General features: G+C 36.9%; 3 protein-coding genes across 25 annotated transcripts; 1 reads left to right on the top strand and 2 right to left on the bottom strand.

The window, feature by feature from the left end:
* The first annotated feature begins 4 nt into the window (after positions 1–4).
* LOC104737812 (bifunctional cytosolic FAD synthase/FAD diphosphatase-like) lies at positions 5–4,799 on the top strand. Of its 14 annotated transcripts, none has more exons than XM_010458075.3 (18): positions 5–116; positions 241–460; positions 631–743; positions 1,334–1,379; positions 1,485–1,642; positions 1,808–1,925; positions 2,037–2,119; positions 2,334–2,393; positions 2,483–2,710; positions 2,906–3,002; positions 3,126–3,176; positions 3,284–3,364; positions 3,469–3,540; positions 3,687–3,749; positions 3,834–3,983; positions 4,142–4,199; positions 4,278–4,330; positions 4,401–4,799. In XM_010458075.3, the coding sequence occupies exons 3-18, from the start codon at positions 643–645 to the stop codon at positions 4,476–4,478; spliced, it is 1,497 nt and encodes a 498-aa protein (XP_010456377.3). In that variant the 5' UTR covers positions 5–116; positions 241–460; positions 631–642; the 3' UTR covers positions 4,479–4,799. The 14 variants fall into 14 exon arrangements, 2 of the variants coding, with proteins under 2 accessions (XP_010456377.3, XP_087338749.1); XR_015578747.1 differs by having other exon boundaries at positions 16–116; positions 3,834–4,059; XR_015578748.1 differs by lacking the exon at positions 5–116 and having other exon boundaries at positions 117–460; positions 3,130–3,176.
* Positions 4,744–8,634, bottom strand: LOC104734364 (protein PTST homolog 3, chloroplastic). Of its 9 annotated transcripts, none has more exons than XM_087482617.1 (11): positions 8,349–8,634; positions 8,100–8,219; positions 7,763–7,926; positions 6,945–7,682; positions 6,597–6,774; positions 6,218–6,272; positions 6,056–6,106; positions 5,916–5,969; positions 5,614–5,733; positions 5,358–5,464; positions 4,744–5,188 (listed from the first exon to the last, which is right to left on the bottom strand). In XM_087482617.1, exons 1-11 carry the CDS (start codon positions 8,519–8,521, stop codon positions 5,038–5,040), a joined length of 1,911 nt encoding a protein of 636 aa, XP_087338743.1. In that variant the 5' UTR covers positions 8,522–8,634; the 3' UTR covers positions 4,744–5,037. The 9 variants fall into 9 exon arrangements, with proteins under 9 accessions (XP_087338743.1, XP_010452223.2, XP_010452222.2 ...); XM_010453921.3 differs by having other exon boundaries at positions 6,597–6,780; positions 6,945–7,679; XM_010453920.3 differs by having other exon boundaries at positions 6,597–6,780; positions 8,349–8,633.
* LOC104708789 (transcription factor-like protein DPB) lies at positions 8,627–11,699 on the bottom strand. Of its 2 annotated transcripts, none has more exons than XM_010453918.2 (10): positions 11,474–11,699; positions 11,078–11,393; positions 10,568–10,647; positions 10,443–10,486; positions 10,177–10,239; positions 9,937–10,083; positions 9,779–9,847; positions 9,577–9,675; positions 9,399–9,469; positions 8,627–9,310 (listed from the first exon to the last, which is right to left on the bottom strand). In XM_010453918.2, exons 2-10 carry the CDS (start codon positions 11,353–11,355, stop codon positions 8,977–8,979), a joined length of 1,185 nt encoding a protein of 394 aa, XP_010452220.2. In that variant the 5' UTR covers positions 11,356–11,393; positions 11,474–11,699; the 3' UTR covers positions 8,627–8,976. The 2 variants fall into 2 exon arrangements, with proteins under 2 accessions (XP_010452220.2, XP_010452221.2); XM_010453919.2 differs by having other exon boundaries at positions 9,937–10,077; positions 11,474–11,695.
* Between the last annotated feature and the right edge of the window lie 1,643 nt (positions 11,700–13,342).

Raw genomic sequence — 13,342 nt, 5'->3', positions numbered from 1 at the left:
CATTAGATTTAAAGAAAAGAAAAAAAACAAAACTTCTGCAGAAAAAAACAAGTTGCAAGGAAATTTTTTATTATTATTACTTTTTCTAAAAATATGGAAAGAAGAAAATCGTGAATGTGAGCAAAGCTTTTTTGTCTTTCTTCTCTGTTATTTCATATTCAAATTGTTGTTATTTTTTTTTTGTTTGTCAATATTCATAATTTTGTTTTGTTTTGTTATCTCTTTTGATTGTTTTTTCAGAATTTGTTTTGGTGGGTTTTAGATAAATTGGGTGTGGCAATAAAAAATTGAAAAATTGTCCCATAAGGAAAATAAATAAATCCATAGTGAAGGAAGAATCTGCTCTTAAGAGTCGAAAACGAATTTCTCGTTTTTGTTTTATCTCTCTGCATCTCCTCCGGCCAATCTTAAATACTTCCGACGAGATAGATTAGATATCTCGAGTCGTCGGAAATAAAAGGTGAGATAACTTCTTGAGTTCATTATTATCCCAAAAGCTCCTAAATCTGTGGATTACTCAATCTTAGTCTCCTAATTTGCAAAAGCATTGAGCTTTTTTCTTGTTTCTGGGGGGGGGGGGGGGGGGGGGGGGGTTTATTTGATCTTTGCATTTTGGGGGTTATATCACAGGTGAGAAGAGAGATGGAGATTGACAAAGCGATCGGAGAAAGCGATGATAAGAGGTTGAAGACCAAGTACAATAACGCCATTTTCGTCATTAAACGAGCTCTTGCTCTTTACTCGTCAGTCCCCCCCTCTCTCTCATTTATTTTACTCTTTTTACTTCATTTGGTTTCCCTCTTACTTGATAAAATTCTCGATCTCTAGATTCATTTTTTTTTTGTTTCTTGCTGGAGATTTAAGATTTAACTTTGAATATCTGATTAAAAAAGTTAACAATTTTTAGAAAGATACAGCTTAGAAGTTGAACGTTGAGAGATTTGACATGTGAGGATCTTTTCATGAAAAGAGTCGTCAAGATCCATGGGTTTTGTCACATTTGTTAAAGGAAAAACTGAAGATAATTTGACATTTGTTTTCCCCTACAAGTTCACTAGACTTGGCTGCTACACCCTTCTTGGTGTCTTATTGGTGGCAAGATCAATTATAAGTGTTGTCAATCGAATTCAATAACGTGTAATGTTTTGTACAGTTAAGAAATTAAAGATGCTTTCTATTCATTTCTTGTTTGTCGTGCGCTTGTCATGTTCAATGTTTTTGTATGCTGTCCAGATATTACATTGTGGTTGTATGTAAAGTGTATATTGTGCAGTTAGGAAATGCATTTTACTTTACTGATTCCTGAAAATATTGAGCTTGTCTACTTCTGCAGTATTGAAGAGGTCGCCTTTAGTTTCAATGGAGGAAAAGACTCCACTGTAAGTTACAACTGTTCCCTTCCGATAATCTCCTTTTTGGATATTTTCTTCTTTTCTCCCTCTCTTTTTCCTAAGTAATAATAATGTGTCTCATCATGGTTTTAGGTACTGTTGCATCTTCTTAGAGCTGGCTACTTTTTGCATATGAAAGAGCAGAGTTTTTCTAATGGAGGTCTATCAAGTTTTCCAGTCCGGACCATATATTTTGAGAGCCCTTCTGCCTTCACTGAAATTAATGCATTTACATATGATGCAGCTCAAACGTAAGAAAAGTACTGTTCCTCTGCGTTCATTTTTCTTTCTCGTATTTATATGTCTAACTGAAGATGATAGCATTCTAGTAGTTCGGGTAAGATTGCCAAACGGTGTCTGCTCCCAGAATGATATTCTTTCTGCGGTTAGCTAATTATCTTATTCTATATGGGCAGTTACAATCTGCAACTTGATATCATTCGCCAGGATTTCAAATCCGGGTTAGAGGCATTACTAAAGGCTAACCCTATCAGAGCTATTTTCCTTGGCGTCCGAATTGGTGATCCTACTGCGGTTAGCTTCACTTCAAATCTTTAATCTCAAGATTCAGATACAAATATTTTGTAAAAGTTAGTGAAAAAATGTGATCGTTGTGATTTATTACTTCTCACCGAATTTTATCAGGTTGGTCAAGAACAATTCTCTCCTAGTTCACCTGGATGGCCACCCTTTATGAGGGTGAATCCTATATTGGATTGGTCGTACAGGTATCTTCTTTCTCCGTAATCATATCTTCTTACGCATGATAAAGTCTAATAAACTATATCAACTTTGGTGGTCACTGTAATTGGTACAGCCTTAATATGACAGTGTAACCCAAATAAAGTCTTTGGAAATTGGAAAATTAAAGCAAATTTACAGTGCTGTGATCTCTTATTCTCATTTGATCTTTATTCTGATTTTCTAACTTTTCTTGTGCAGAGATGTTTGGGCATTTCTCCTAACTTGCAAGGTCAAGTATTGCAGTCTTTATGACCAGGGGTAAAAGTCCTCTCCATAGATTCACTTTAACAAGATTTTTCATTCTTGACCGATACGTCTTAGATTGTGTTTCTTTTATGAATATGCAGATATACATCAATTGGGAGTGTTCATGATACTGTTCCCAACTCATTATTGTCTGTTAACGACACTAGCAGTAAAGAAAAATTCAAACCTGCTTATTTGCTTTCTGATGGGAGATTAGAAAGGGCTGGGAGAGTCAAGAAAAATGCTTCACTCAAGAATGACATAGACACCGAATCACAGAAACACGAGGTGCTTTTGGCCTCAGTAATTGCTGTCGGCGATGAGATTCTGTAAGTCATTAATTCTTACTATCAGGCTCTGTTCTTGAAATTTTGTATATAATTAGAGAATAGTATGCTAGATATATATATCAATCAGTGACATTAGACTTAGGCCAACCACTTGTCGAAAAGGGTCCTGCTTGGTTACTTATCTACTAGGTGCAATGAAGTTCTTCCGACCCATTTATCTGTTCCATAGCTCAGGTCTGGCACTGTTGAGGATCAACTAGGATTGTCGTTGTGTAAGAAGTTGACTTCTGTCGGTTGGTCGGTGCAACAAACCACTATCCTTCGGAATGATGTGAGTGAGTGTTACTCATTGTCATCAGTTTTCACCCATACAGCATGTTAATCAGACAATGTAAATATTTCGCCAATCGGCTTATTAATCTCTGTTATATCTTCACTGTGTTTCTTTAATTAGATAGATTCTGTATCGGAGGAAGTTGACCGCCAAAGGTCTACGAGTGATATGGTAAGTACTTTAAACAGATGATTATAAATATCAAATATCAAAATTAAAGAGAGATTTTGTTGTGGATGATGTGACTGACAGTTTTCCTTTGATTGATGCTTATGAAGGTATTTATATATGGAGGAGTTGGTCCGTTGCATTCAGATGTTACTTTGGGTGGTGTTGCCAAGGCATTTGGAGTTCGCCTGGTACGTATCTCTTTCATGGTTAAGATATGTGCCTTAGCATCTCATTGAGAAAAACAATCACCACTCAATTCTAATTTGAGAGGCTCATAATGCCGTTTATTCAGGCACCTGATGAAGAGTTTGAGGAATACCTTAGGCATCTTATAAGCGAGCAGTGCACAGGTGACAGGAATGAGGTGAGTTCGTTCTTGAGCATAAAAGTTTTTATAGATCTACATATCTATCTTCAGACAAGATAAGCTCAAACTTTACAGCATCAGAATCATTTCTGTGTATATGTGGGGTGGGGTTATTCAATGTAGTTGATTTCTTCTCATTTCAGATGGCTCAGTTACCAGAAGGAATTACTGAACTTCTACATCATGAAAAGCTTTCAGTGCCATTGGTATGTGGTTTCAGAACTACATTGAAAGTTAAAATGTTTCAGCATTATTCTCTTACCCATTTGCTCTCCGGTCTATCTGTGTAGATCAAGTGCCGCAATGTGATTGTTCTTGCTGCTACAAACACTAAGGAGCTCGAGGAAGAGTGGGAATGTCTGACAGAACTTACTAAATTGGGTGGAGGTTCTTCACTCATAGAGTATTCGTCAAGGCGCTTGATGACATCTTTAACAGATGTATGTTTTTCTCTCGCCATGGCTTGCTTTCAACTGATTAAACAAACATTTGCCACTTTTTCATGCAATCATCATTGTATGAACCAAGACTCATAGTTGTTGATAGATCTGTGGCTTGCCTTGAACTGATTATGGATTTGACTATCAACAAAATGCAGGTTGAAGTTGCAGAACCTCTGTCCAAACTTGGTCTCGAATTCCCAGACATATATCTTGGTATTAAATCTTTGACCTGTCTAATATTATCTAACTGTAAGGAGCATCCAAAGTCTTAAACCGCAATCTTCTTCTCAGGCTGTTACCGGAAATCTAGAGAAGGCCCTATCATCATCTGCTTAAAGGGAAAGGTACGAAACAACAAGGTCTGGTTTCATTTCTTTCCTCATTTTTCGAGGCTCACAAGATTCTGTTTTACAGGATAATGCACGGATTGACTTAGCTGCACAGGCACTATGCAAGAAATTTAAGAAAGATGCGTTCGTAGAAATCAAATAGACACAAGTTTGAGTACTGGTCGAGCATGAGAGGCAGCTTCAAATGGTCCACTTGAGTGGCTTCTATGTACCGGTCACAGAACCTGAGAGGAAGTAACTGGAGATGGTAGGATCAGAATCTGACAATTTAAGGAAACTGAAGCAGTTATTGTGGCAAAAACATAATTATTAAAACCTTAAAAATTCAATGTCCTATCTGTTATCAACTTAAATAACGAAATTTGTAGGGAAAGTAACCCATAAGGGTTCTGCTTTTACGCATTGTCTTGAACGGTTTAAGCATATGATGCTTGTGTTGCATTCTAAAGGAACTTGAACGACATAAGTGTTGTATTATTTTAATCATTTACCTGAAATTACAATTTTGTACAGAGTCTACTACCACCTAAAGCCCTAAGAAGAAAAAGCAAAGACTTTGAAATAAAACAAAACTTTGAAACGATAACTGAAGAGGCTAACAAAACTTTGAAACGATTTGCTCTGCTCCTTTCACCTGTTGAAGCCCACACCGCTCATGCGGAATGAATTCAACTCGAGAAAACAGTAAAAGCAAGAAATCATCAGCTCTCTACTTTGAGAATGTTGTTTGTGATGTGTCCTCTTGTAACCGAATCTTTTTGAGGATCTGTTATCCATTGCCCGTCCACAATGAACTTTATCTCATATGTACCGGGATATAACCACAGTAATGTCGACCAGCATTTCTGTTTCCTGAAAAAATATCAAACAGGTCGAAGCTAAATTCAACAGATGACGATTGCAGTTAGAAGGCATATTTATGCAAGCAAACATTACCCGAATGCTAAATGAGTCTTTCACATGTTCATCATCAAAAGAAAAATATTCGATGGAAGCAGAGAGTGTCAGGACCAATACTAACCCGATTGACTTGGATGCTTGTAGTTCCATTCCCACTCGGTGTTGCCACCCATTGAAGCTACCAGTCACTTCCACAACATTACCATCTCCGCAATATTCAATCATAATCTGAAGAAAAAAAATCACTTTAATAATGCGGCTTTCAGTGGTGAGAGTGCGTGCAATCATGGATCTGGCTCTAAGATTGTATTGATACTTGATAGTAGTTTGAAATGGGACCATGACAAAACGATAACTATGAAGCAAAATTAAGCTACCTCTTGCAATCCTGAAAGACTTTCCTCAGCTTCTTGTAATTCAACTTCCTTCTCTGAGATAAGCATTTGGGCCTTTTGGATCTCTGTTTCAGCCCGTCTTTGGAGAACTGAAAGAGAAAGCTGAACCCAGGAAATTGGAGATTAGGAACACAAACAAGTATCAGGCTTTGCATGAGACTAGATAAATTATCAAAGAGAGTATCATCCAAGTATAATCAGATGTACGGAATCCACCAATTCATGTGCATTTTCGTTAATGGATATACCTATGTACAATATGTTGCTGGAGAGTAGTAGCTTACCTTTTCCTTTTCAATCTGCTCCTTCAACCTTGACAGCTCCAGCTCTTTTTGATTCTAGCCATGCAATAGATTACCAACAAAGTTAGTAAGCAAAAATCACTTTATCGGGTCCACATATTGAGAGAAAGCAATCAATGTACCAGCATGAACCTCAGCCGAGTAATTTCAACCTGATTTTCCCGTTTCCTGGTCTGTATCATTTCAGAACAAGGTTCTATGAGCATGGATACGAAACATAGAGTTAAAGACTAATGACTTAAGATCAAATCTGAGAGAGTTCAGTGAGCAGGATAATTCAAGACCTCATCATGTGGATCCGTATCCATGTCAGCACTCCCATCTCTCTGATCACTAATCCTATCAAATGAAAATTTAAAGGTCAGAGATGTTGAAGTGGACCATGCGAAATGTACACGAGTCAAACTCCTAGGATACCTAATCCAGGCTTTTCAGTCAAGACTGGTTTATGCATTACTCAGTTTTTAATGATATAAAAGCTTGGTGTGGCTTCCAATAATCAACTAACAATATAATGTTCTTTTAATGCAATAAATATTGAAAAAAATACCACTTTCTTGAGATACACCGAATGTCTTAAGCTTGGATTTAATATCCAGGATCACTTATAAAATGCAAATAATGATCAAGAGTAACAGACTTGACCTTCATGGTTAGACTTACCTGTCAGAGCTATTAACTTCTGTAGCATCAGTAAACTCCTCCAATGCTAGGGCAGTTCCATTTGGTGGAGTGCTCATACTTCTCTGGCCACCACGACTGTCTCCTATGAACTCAGCACCTTTGGTTGTCTCTGCACTTTCTTCAGTTTCAGGATAGCTTTCATTAGGTATGTCAATTTCTTCATCTGAAACAGATTCCAACTATCAATTAACTATTTCACCACGGATGTAAAGTTTTACTACAGAAATATGCATGAATAATGAAGATATCGATACGGCATGACATCATATATACTTGAAATTAAGACAATTTAAAAATAAAGTATAGGCTTCAGGAGATCGAACATACCATCAACTGTATCCAAGTATCCGTTCTGAATAAATCTGATTGTTTTTTCTTCTATGCTTGAAGTGGGAGAAGAAAATCCTAACATCCAATCCTTGTCCTCATACTCAACTAAACTATCATCGGCACTACCAGAACGATTTCCAGCCACATCATCAATCTGCTGATTCTGAAAATTCTCTGCACTTGACATGGTGTTCTCCGAGGTCAAAGCAGACGAGGATTCAGTAGCAATGTCAACATGTTTGATGTTACTGAGACCTGGACTAGTGTAATGAGTATAGGTAGGACTGGTATAATGATCATAGGTAGGACTGGTGTAGTGATCATAGGTATCTTTTTCCACATCATTCACCTCCTTATCCTCTGTCGTCAAAACATTGTCAGCTTCTATGTCTGGACAGCTGCTTGAAGTATCATCTAAAACTGGGGAATGGTTTGCAGATATTGAAGCTTCATAAGATGAGTTTTCAGTAGCACTTCTATTGTTGAGCTCCACACTCTCAATCTTCAAACGGTTTTCTGTAATATCTCCCGAATGATCAGTGTCAGCCAAGTTAGAAAAGGAGTTTTGCATGCTTAAAACTCCAGCCAATGGCGATTCATCTATACTCAAACTTCCGTGTTCTTCAGCCTCGGTACTTGAATTTATGACAACATCATTCGCATCAAAACTATTTTTTTCATGATCAAGAGGCATTCTTCCATCAACCACATCCAGTGCTCCTTCGCCCTGACCTTCTACATCAGATAAAAAATATCAGATTATCTCACAATAACAAATCTTACATATTTGTACTCTTATTAAATTATGTGTTGACCTTTTATCGAATCTTCCAAAGAAATGGGACTTGCACTTGTTTCCAAGTTGGCGTTTTGCTCAGAGACTAGCTCTTTACAGTCTTCTTCTTCAATATCAGAATTTGCAAGAAGTTCCTTGATAAACTTGTATCCCCTTCGTCGGACAATGTTGGCAAGATCAACTCTAGCAAAAAGAAAATGTTCACACAACCAAAACTAAATTAAAAAATCAAGAGTTTTCAGAAGCAATCCCTAAAATCAGAAGACTTTTAAAGAGTAAACGACACACACAACTCTCAACATTACTGACTGCTTAAAATTTTATAACACAAAAACTACAAATTTCGAATTTGAAACCTTCCATGTGCCGAAAGCTCCTTCATGGACGGCACGTGACCTTCAGGAATCCCAGCCAAAGCAACGAACTCCATAATCTCACTCCGAAGCTCCTCATTGCTCTTCACTCTCTTACGAACTCTGCAAAACACTCGATCCAATTCAAACCACAATCCAAAAATTGACGCCCTATGTACGTCTAATTTTTATTCACAGATCGAAGCAAAGACCAAAAACAAAAAAAAAAAAACAAAGGAGAAAAATTCGAACCTGGGTTGTTTGATGGAACAAGCGAAACAGACAAAACTATGTTTCTTCGTGGAATTCAGGTACGAAACACAAAGTTGAGGTTGCTGATTACGACGATGATAATAGAGCAACGGTTTCCGAAATTCCAAGGATGGGAAGGAGATAGAGAAAGGGATATGAGTAATCGTCGCCATGGCCGGACTTGCTCAACCCTCTGTGAAGTTCCCACTTTCATTTATTTATTAAGATGACGACTGAGTGTGAGAGATTCGAACACTATTTCTCATTAATCATATGAATTGATTTCGGTTTTACAAATACCGTTAAGATAACTTAAATTAATTCTCACCATTTCTATACGGTTAAGATAACTTAAACCATAACCGGGTTTCGGTTTGACCCAAACCAAAACTATTCCGATTTTGCGATTTCCATACAAAGTACAAGTGTTTTTTTTTCCTATGGCAAAAGATTCTTAAAATCGCTAAACCCGAGAAGGAATCTTAGATTCTGTATTACTAATACAGAAACCACCGGTACAAATTTACCGCTAAACCGGCTATTCGTCAAAAGAACCAGGTAGTTTTTCCAAGACTACTTTACAGTTTTACTTTTACAGATAAGTGTACAAATGGCCTTCGTAAGTGTTTCAATTCTCGGCCTTCATGCTAGAGTTCATTGTCCCTGGGTGAGACGTTGATATCACTGGAGCAGTATCAGCAGCGGAAGCTACTTCGTTAGTCTCAGGCGTAGGAATGATTTGTGGCTGAGAATGCAGCTCATGTTGTTGCGGTTGAAGATGAGGCTGGTACACTTCCAGCTGCATCGCTGAACCAGAGCTAGGGCCTTCGTTAGAGTTTTCCAGCGCATAATTGTGAGAAGAAATCTGGTTGTTGTTGTGACCGTTTGGTTGCTGCGACGGTTGATCGCAAAACTTCATAGTCTTGAGGACAAAATTGTCGTCATGGAGCTCGAATGGAGTGCTGCAAATAGTGAAATTCACAGTGTCAGTAATCGACATAATAGAGAAATTTAGCTGAAAAGAGATCAAATTTGGTGTTTGATTTTTACGTGTTGAAATCAAAATGCACGAGCTGCATATCTTCTGATATTTCCACTTCTACTGTTGCATGAGGACGAGTCTGGTGCAGAGAAAAAACAACAACAATCAGACGATAAAGGAACAGATACTACGATGAAAAGAAGGCGTTTTTTCAAGTTCTTAAGTTTGCTTGTGGATTCAAGTTACCTGGACAAGGATAAAAGGAAGAGCAACACCGCCACTGGGAGCATTTCCTGAGCTATACAAGTGCTCATTTCTCTGTATCAGATTCTGAAGGCCTACGTACTTTCAGACATACAGAGAAGAAAGAAGGACCATGTAAGAATCTATGATAAAAGTAACAATAAGATCAATCATATAGGCCCAGAGGTTTTATGCTGTCCATTACTTGTTCTTCCAGTTCTTGGGAATATGCGATTTTCTTCTCAATCCTGTTCCTAAGTGAGAGTCGTTCGCTCTGCAAACAAAAAACAAAATGAAATCAGATTCAGGAACATTCTCTAAACGAGCTTTGGAACATGGGCAGACAGAATATATGGTTGAAACCTTTAATTCTTCAATGTCACTTAAGCTTGTCCGAGGAAGACCTCTCCACTGAATCTCTTTTTTATCCTTGGATATTATATCCATAGCCATGAGGACGTTTAAAGCATCATATACTCTTCGTCTTATGTTCTTCTCATCATACTGTTGCTGGTAAAACGTTTTCACATTATATACTTTTTACCAGAGTTTACAGCAAGTATCGCACATGTTCAAGTTATAAACTATAGAAGAAATGCGTACCTGGTCTGGGGATGTTCCATCGTTACTTGGGAGTGCATATTCAGCAACAAGCTCGTCCGCAACCTGAAAGTACTTAAACCTGTTAGATACCATATTGCAGAGCTACACGTTTTGCAATACTTCTCATGAGACAAATTTGATATTCCACTATGTGAAAAATGTATAAGCACAAGAAATCAGTTCCATGAGAGAATGTAAACGGAAGTGAACATATCTTGTAAGGAAGACATATAGTGAAGCTTTCTGTTAAAAGGAAACTACAGTACCTCATTGTAAGTTGTCCTTCCTTTGCTTTCTACCTTTTCACAGACTGAGAGGAAGCCGGAAGAACAACAAAAAGATCAGTTAAATGTAAACGGAAGCAGAAAAGAGGCAGAGAAAGAGATAAGACCTTTCATGCTAAATTGACGTAGCCCTCTTCCATTCTTATCTGGACCAGTCGCACGCTGTCCCCTCTTTTTCTTCTTACCACTGTTAATAGCTTAATGATCAAACTAAACTATACAGAAGACATGTAACAATTTCCACTAAAAAATTAGGCACAAAGACAGTGGCCTATTGCCCCAACAAGGATACTGTGGAGATATTTATATTCCAATAGGCAGATTTGTATAAGATTTTAGACAAACTTCAAGCAATAGAATGTATCAGGAAAGTCAAAATTCAAGCTCGTAAAAGGTATGATCCACACATCATGCTTACACATCTACTGGTCAAGTTTCATATATTGACTATGCAACGCCTATGCCAAACAAAACATTCACAAGGTAATAAGCTCATAAAAGCAGCCATTTGCAATAGAATGAAACCCTAAATCGCTAAACCCAACCACCACAATAAACCCATAAAAAAAAAAAAACCTTTAAACAAAATCACAGAATTGAGGTGGTTTTAAACATACCCAGAAGCTCCTTGGGAGCCAGCATCATCACCTTGAATATCCAAATTGTTCAAGCGTAGAAAAGTACTGTCGCTAGCAGATGTAGCCACGGTGGTCGTCTGCTCACTCCGGCTCGAAGGAGAGCCCATACTGCCACTAGTAGACACAGATTGACCAGAAACCGCCGTGCCCCAAGACCTAGTACTAGGGTTATTGTTATTATTATTGTTGTTGTTGCTTCTACCGGAACCATCCTCATGGTGGTTGTTGTGATTAGAATTAGACCCAGTTGTTGTCATCCTTCTTCAACCTAAACTAACTACCGCACAATCCGCTACTGGAGAATTCAATTTGTTGAAAAAATTAGTTCCGGAACCTTTTCGATTTTGAGGGAAAAGCTCAGATTGAGTTACTGACCTTTAAAATTCGATAAACGGGGAAATTAGAAGCTTTCAGTAATGGAGGATCACCATTAGATTCGTTAGTGTCATACTTGTCTTGAAAAACTGTGATTTTCGCGGCAGAGAGTTTAGAGATTTCGCCGGAGAAGAGAAGGAGAGATGATGATAAAGTCGATCGGAGTTGGGAAGGTTTGTTATATTTTTGTGCGATGATGAAAAAAAGATGTCCACGATGGATGCGAGAGGGACCAAACTGACTGAATAATAATAATAATAGGTAAAAAAAAAAATAAAGAAGTAAAGAAGATAATTTTCTTTACTTTTTCATTTATTTATTTTACCAAAAGATTAATTCTCTTTTGAGAATTTTATTTTAGGTCATCAGAATATAAATACTGGATTTATCTTTTTTTATTTCTTTTTATTATTTTGGCAAAATACTGAAATTATCTTCTTCTTTTACTATGTATTGAAAATATTTAAAAAAAATGGATAGAAAAATGGCTTTAATAAGCATGAAAATAATAGACCTAGAAAATTTGGACACCACACAATCGCACATAATATATATGATAATGGAGTAAACAAAAAAAATTAAAATAATAGTTTGGTACCAATAATCGTCAGTACTTATATGAATTAGTAGTAATTACTCATTTTTGTGTTTGAGTTTTGAACATGTTATTAGGAAATATAAACATAAATTGGAACGAAGAGATCTAGTTCCTAAATCGTGTGGGAATGAAACTTAAGGTTCACGAAAAGCACATTCCATGGTGATTTTTTCTTTTGTTTTTAGTCTTTTTTGGGTTTAAAAATAAAAACTAAAAATCAATACATACTTGATATCATATATATTTTTCGTACTTTAAAAATAAAAATTAAAAATCAATACATACTTGAGCAGAAACGCCTTGATGCGTTGAATGTGGCTTTCGAAAGAAAAAACCGCTGGGAGTACGGGAACTCCATGTACCTAATGAAGAAGAACGGCGAAGACGATTCCGACGTCGAAATGGCTCTGATGCTGTCCGATGATGAGATGGACTCCTCGGCATCAAGGACAAGGTCCGCATCTGAGAGGACCAGCGAATCCTCTCGACCATGAATTCAACCTATTGGGAGATCATGTATGGTAATCTATCATTAATAATATGATTAAGGTTTACCAAGTTTATTAGAGTTTGTTTTGTTTGAAGAGTTTGTCTTGTTATCATCTCTACTTTAATGTATGTTTTTTTGTGTTTCTTTTTTAGAGGAGTCATGTTTTCAAGAATCGGTTATCCTACTTCAATAACTATATCATTATTATTGTGTCTGTTTGATCGTTATCTAGTTATTGTTGTGTTCGCTTAATCGTTCGTATGGTTACCCCTTCCTTCATAGTAGATCAATTACAAATCCAATGTCCAAAATTTAAAATGCGCATGCACAAAATGCACACATCAAATTGACTAATTCTTTATTGGCTATTCCTCGAATTGGACCTCAACATTAAAAGGGCCCATTTACGATGAGGCTAAACGATTTTACAATTCTACAAATGGGCCCTTTTGTCGTTAACGGTTACGTACGTACGTATACACACACTTCAATTAATTAACAGAAAAAAATTATATTGTTTAAATGGAATTTTATCACCCATTTCTTTGAATTTTATCAATCAAATTGTGCAACCAATAATATGAAAACTCTATTCTAAATATTATTCAAACGAACAAATCTAAATATCTAAGTGTAATATTGTTGAGATCATCATTGTTGATACTAGAATTATTTTCTACTGAGGAAGTAGGAAGACTACGCTAAAAAATACTAAAAGTCTGAAGAGTGACATCAATTATTTCTTGGAAACTAACATCAAGAAATGGGTGACATATACTAG

This window comes from Camelina sativa, chromosome 13 (assembly GCF_030686135.1).
Source record: "Camelina sativa cultivar CO46 ecotype springtype chromosome 13, ASM3068613v1".
NCBI lineage: Eukaryota > Viridiplantae > Streptophyta > Magnoliopsida > Brassicales > Brassicaceae > Camelina > Camelina sativa.
The sequence above is the reverse complement of the archived record's forward strand: the minus strand, read 5'-3'. Positions and strand labels throughout refer to the sequence as shown.

What these genes read in the sequence shown, in the direction of transcription:
- LOC104708789 (XM_010453918.2), bottom strand. Translation starts at nt 11,355, where the DNA reads ATGACAACAACTGGGTCTAATTCTAATCACAACAACCACCATGAGGAT. An exon ending in ACGTCAATTTAGCATGAAAG is followed by an intron (nt 10,487 to 10,567) that starts GTCTTATCTCTT and finishes GCTTCCTCTCAG; the next exon opens with TCTGTGAAAAGGTAGAAAGC. An exon ending in GTGACATTGAAGAATTAAAG is followed by an intron (nt 9,848 to 9,936) that starts GTTTCAACCATA and finishes TTTTGTTTGCAG; the next exon opens with AGCGAACGACTCTCACTTAG.
- LOC104737812 (XM_010458075.3), top strand. Translation starts at nt 643, where the DNA reads ATGGAGATTGACAAAGCGATCGGAGAAAGCGATGATAAGAGGTTGAAG. An exon ending in TGCAGTCTTTATGACCAGGG is followed by an intron (nt 2,394 to 2,482) that starts GTAAAAGTCCTC and finishes ATGAATATGCAG; the next exon opens with ATATACATCAATTGGGAGTG. An exon ending in AGGCATTTGGAGTTCGCCTG is followed by an intron (nt 3,365 to 3,468) that starts GTACGTATCTCT and finishes CCGTTTATTCAG; the next exon opens with GCACCTGATGAAGAGTTTGA.
- LOC104734364 (XM_010453920.3), bottom strand. Translation starts at nt 8,521, where the DNA reads ATGGCGACGATTACTCATATCCCTTTCTCTATCTCCTTCCCATCCTTG. An exon ending in ATACGGATCCACATGATGAG is followed by an intron (nt 6,107 to 6,217) that starts GTCTTGAATTAT and finishes GAAATGATACAG; the next exon opens with ACCAGGAAACGGGAAAATCA. An exon ending in CTCGGCTGAGGTTCATGCTG is followed by an intron (nt 5,970 to 6,055) that starts GTACATTGATTG and finishes TTGCATGGCTAG; the next exon opens with AATCAAAAAGAGCTGGAGCT.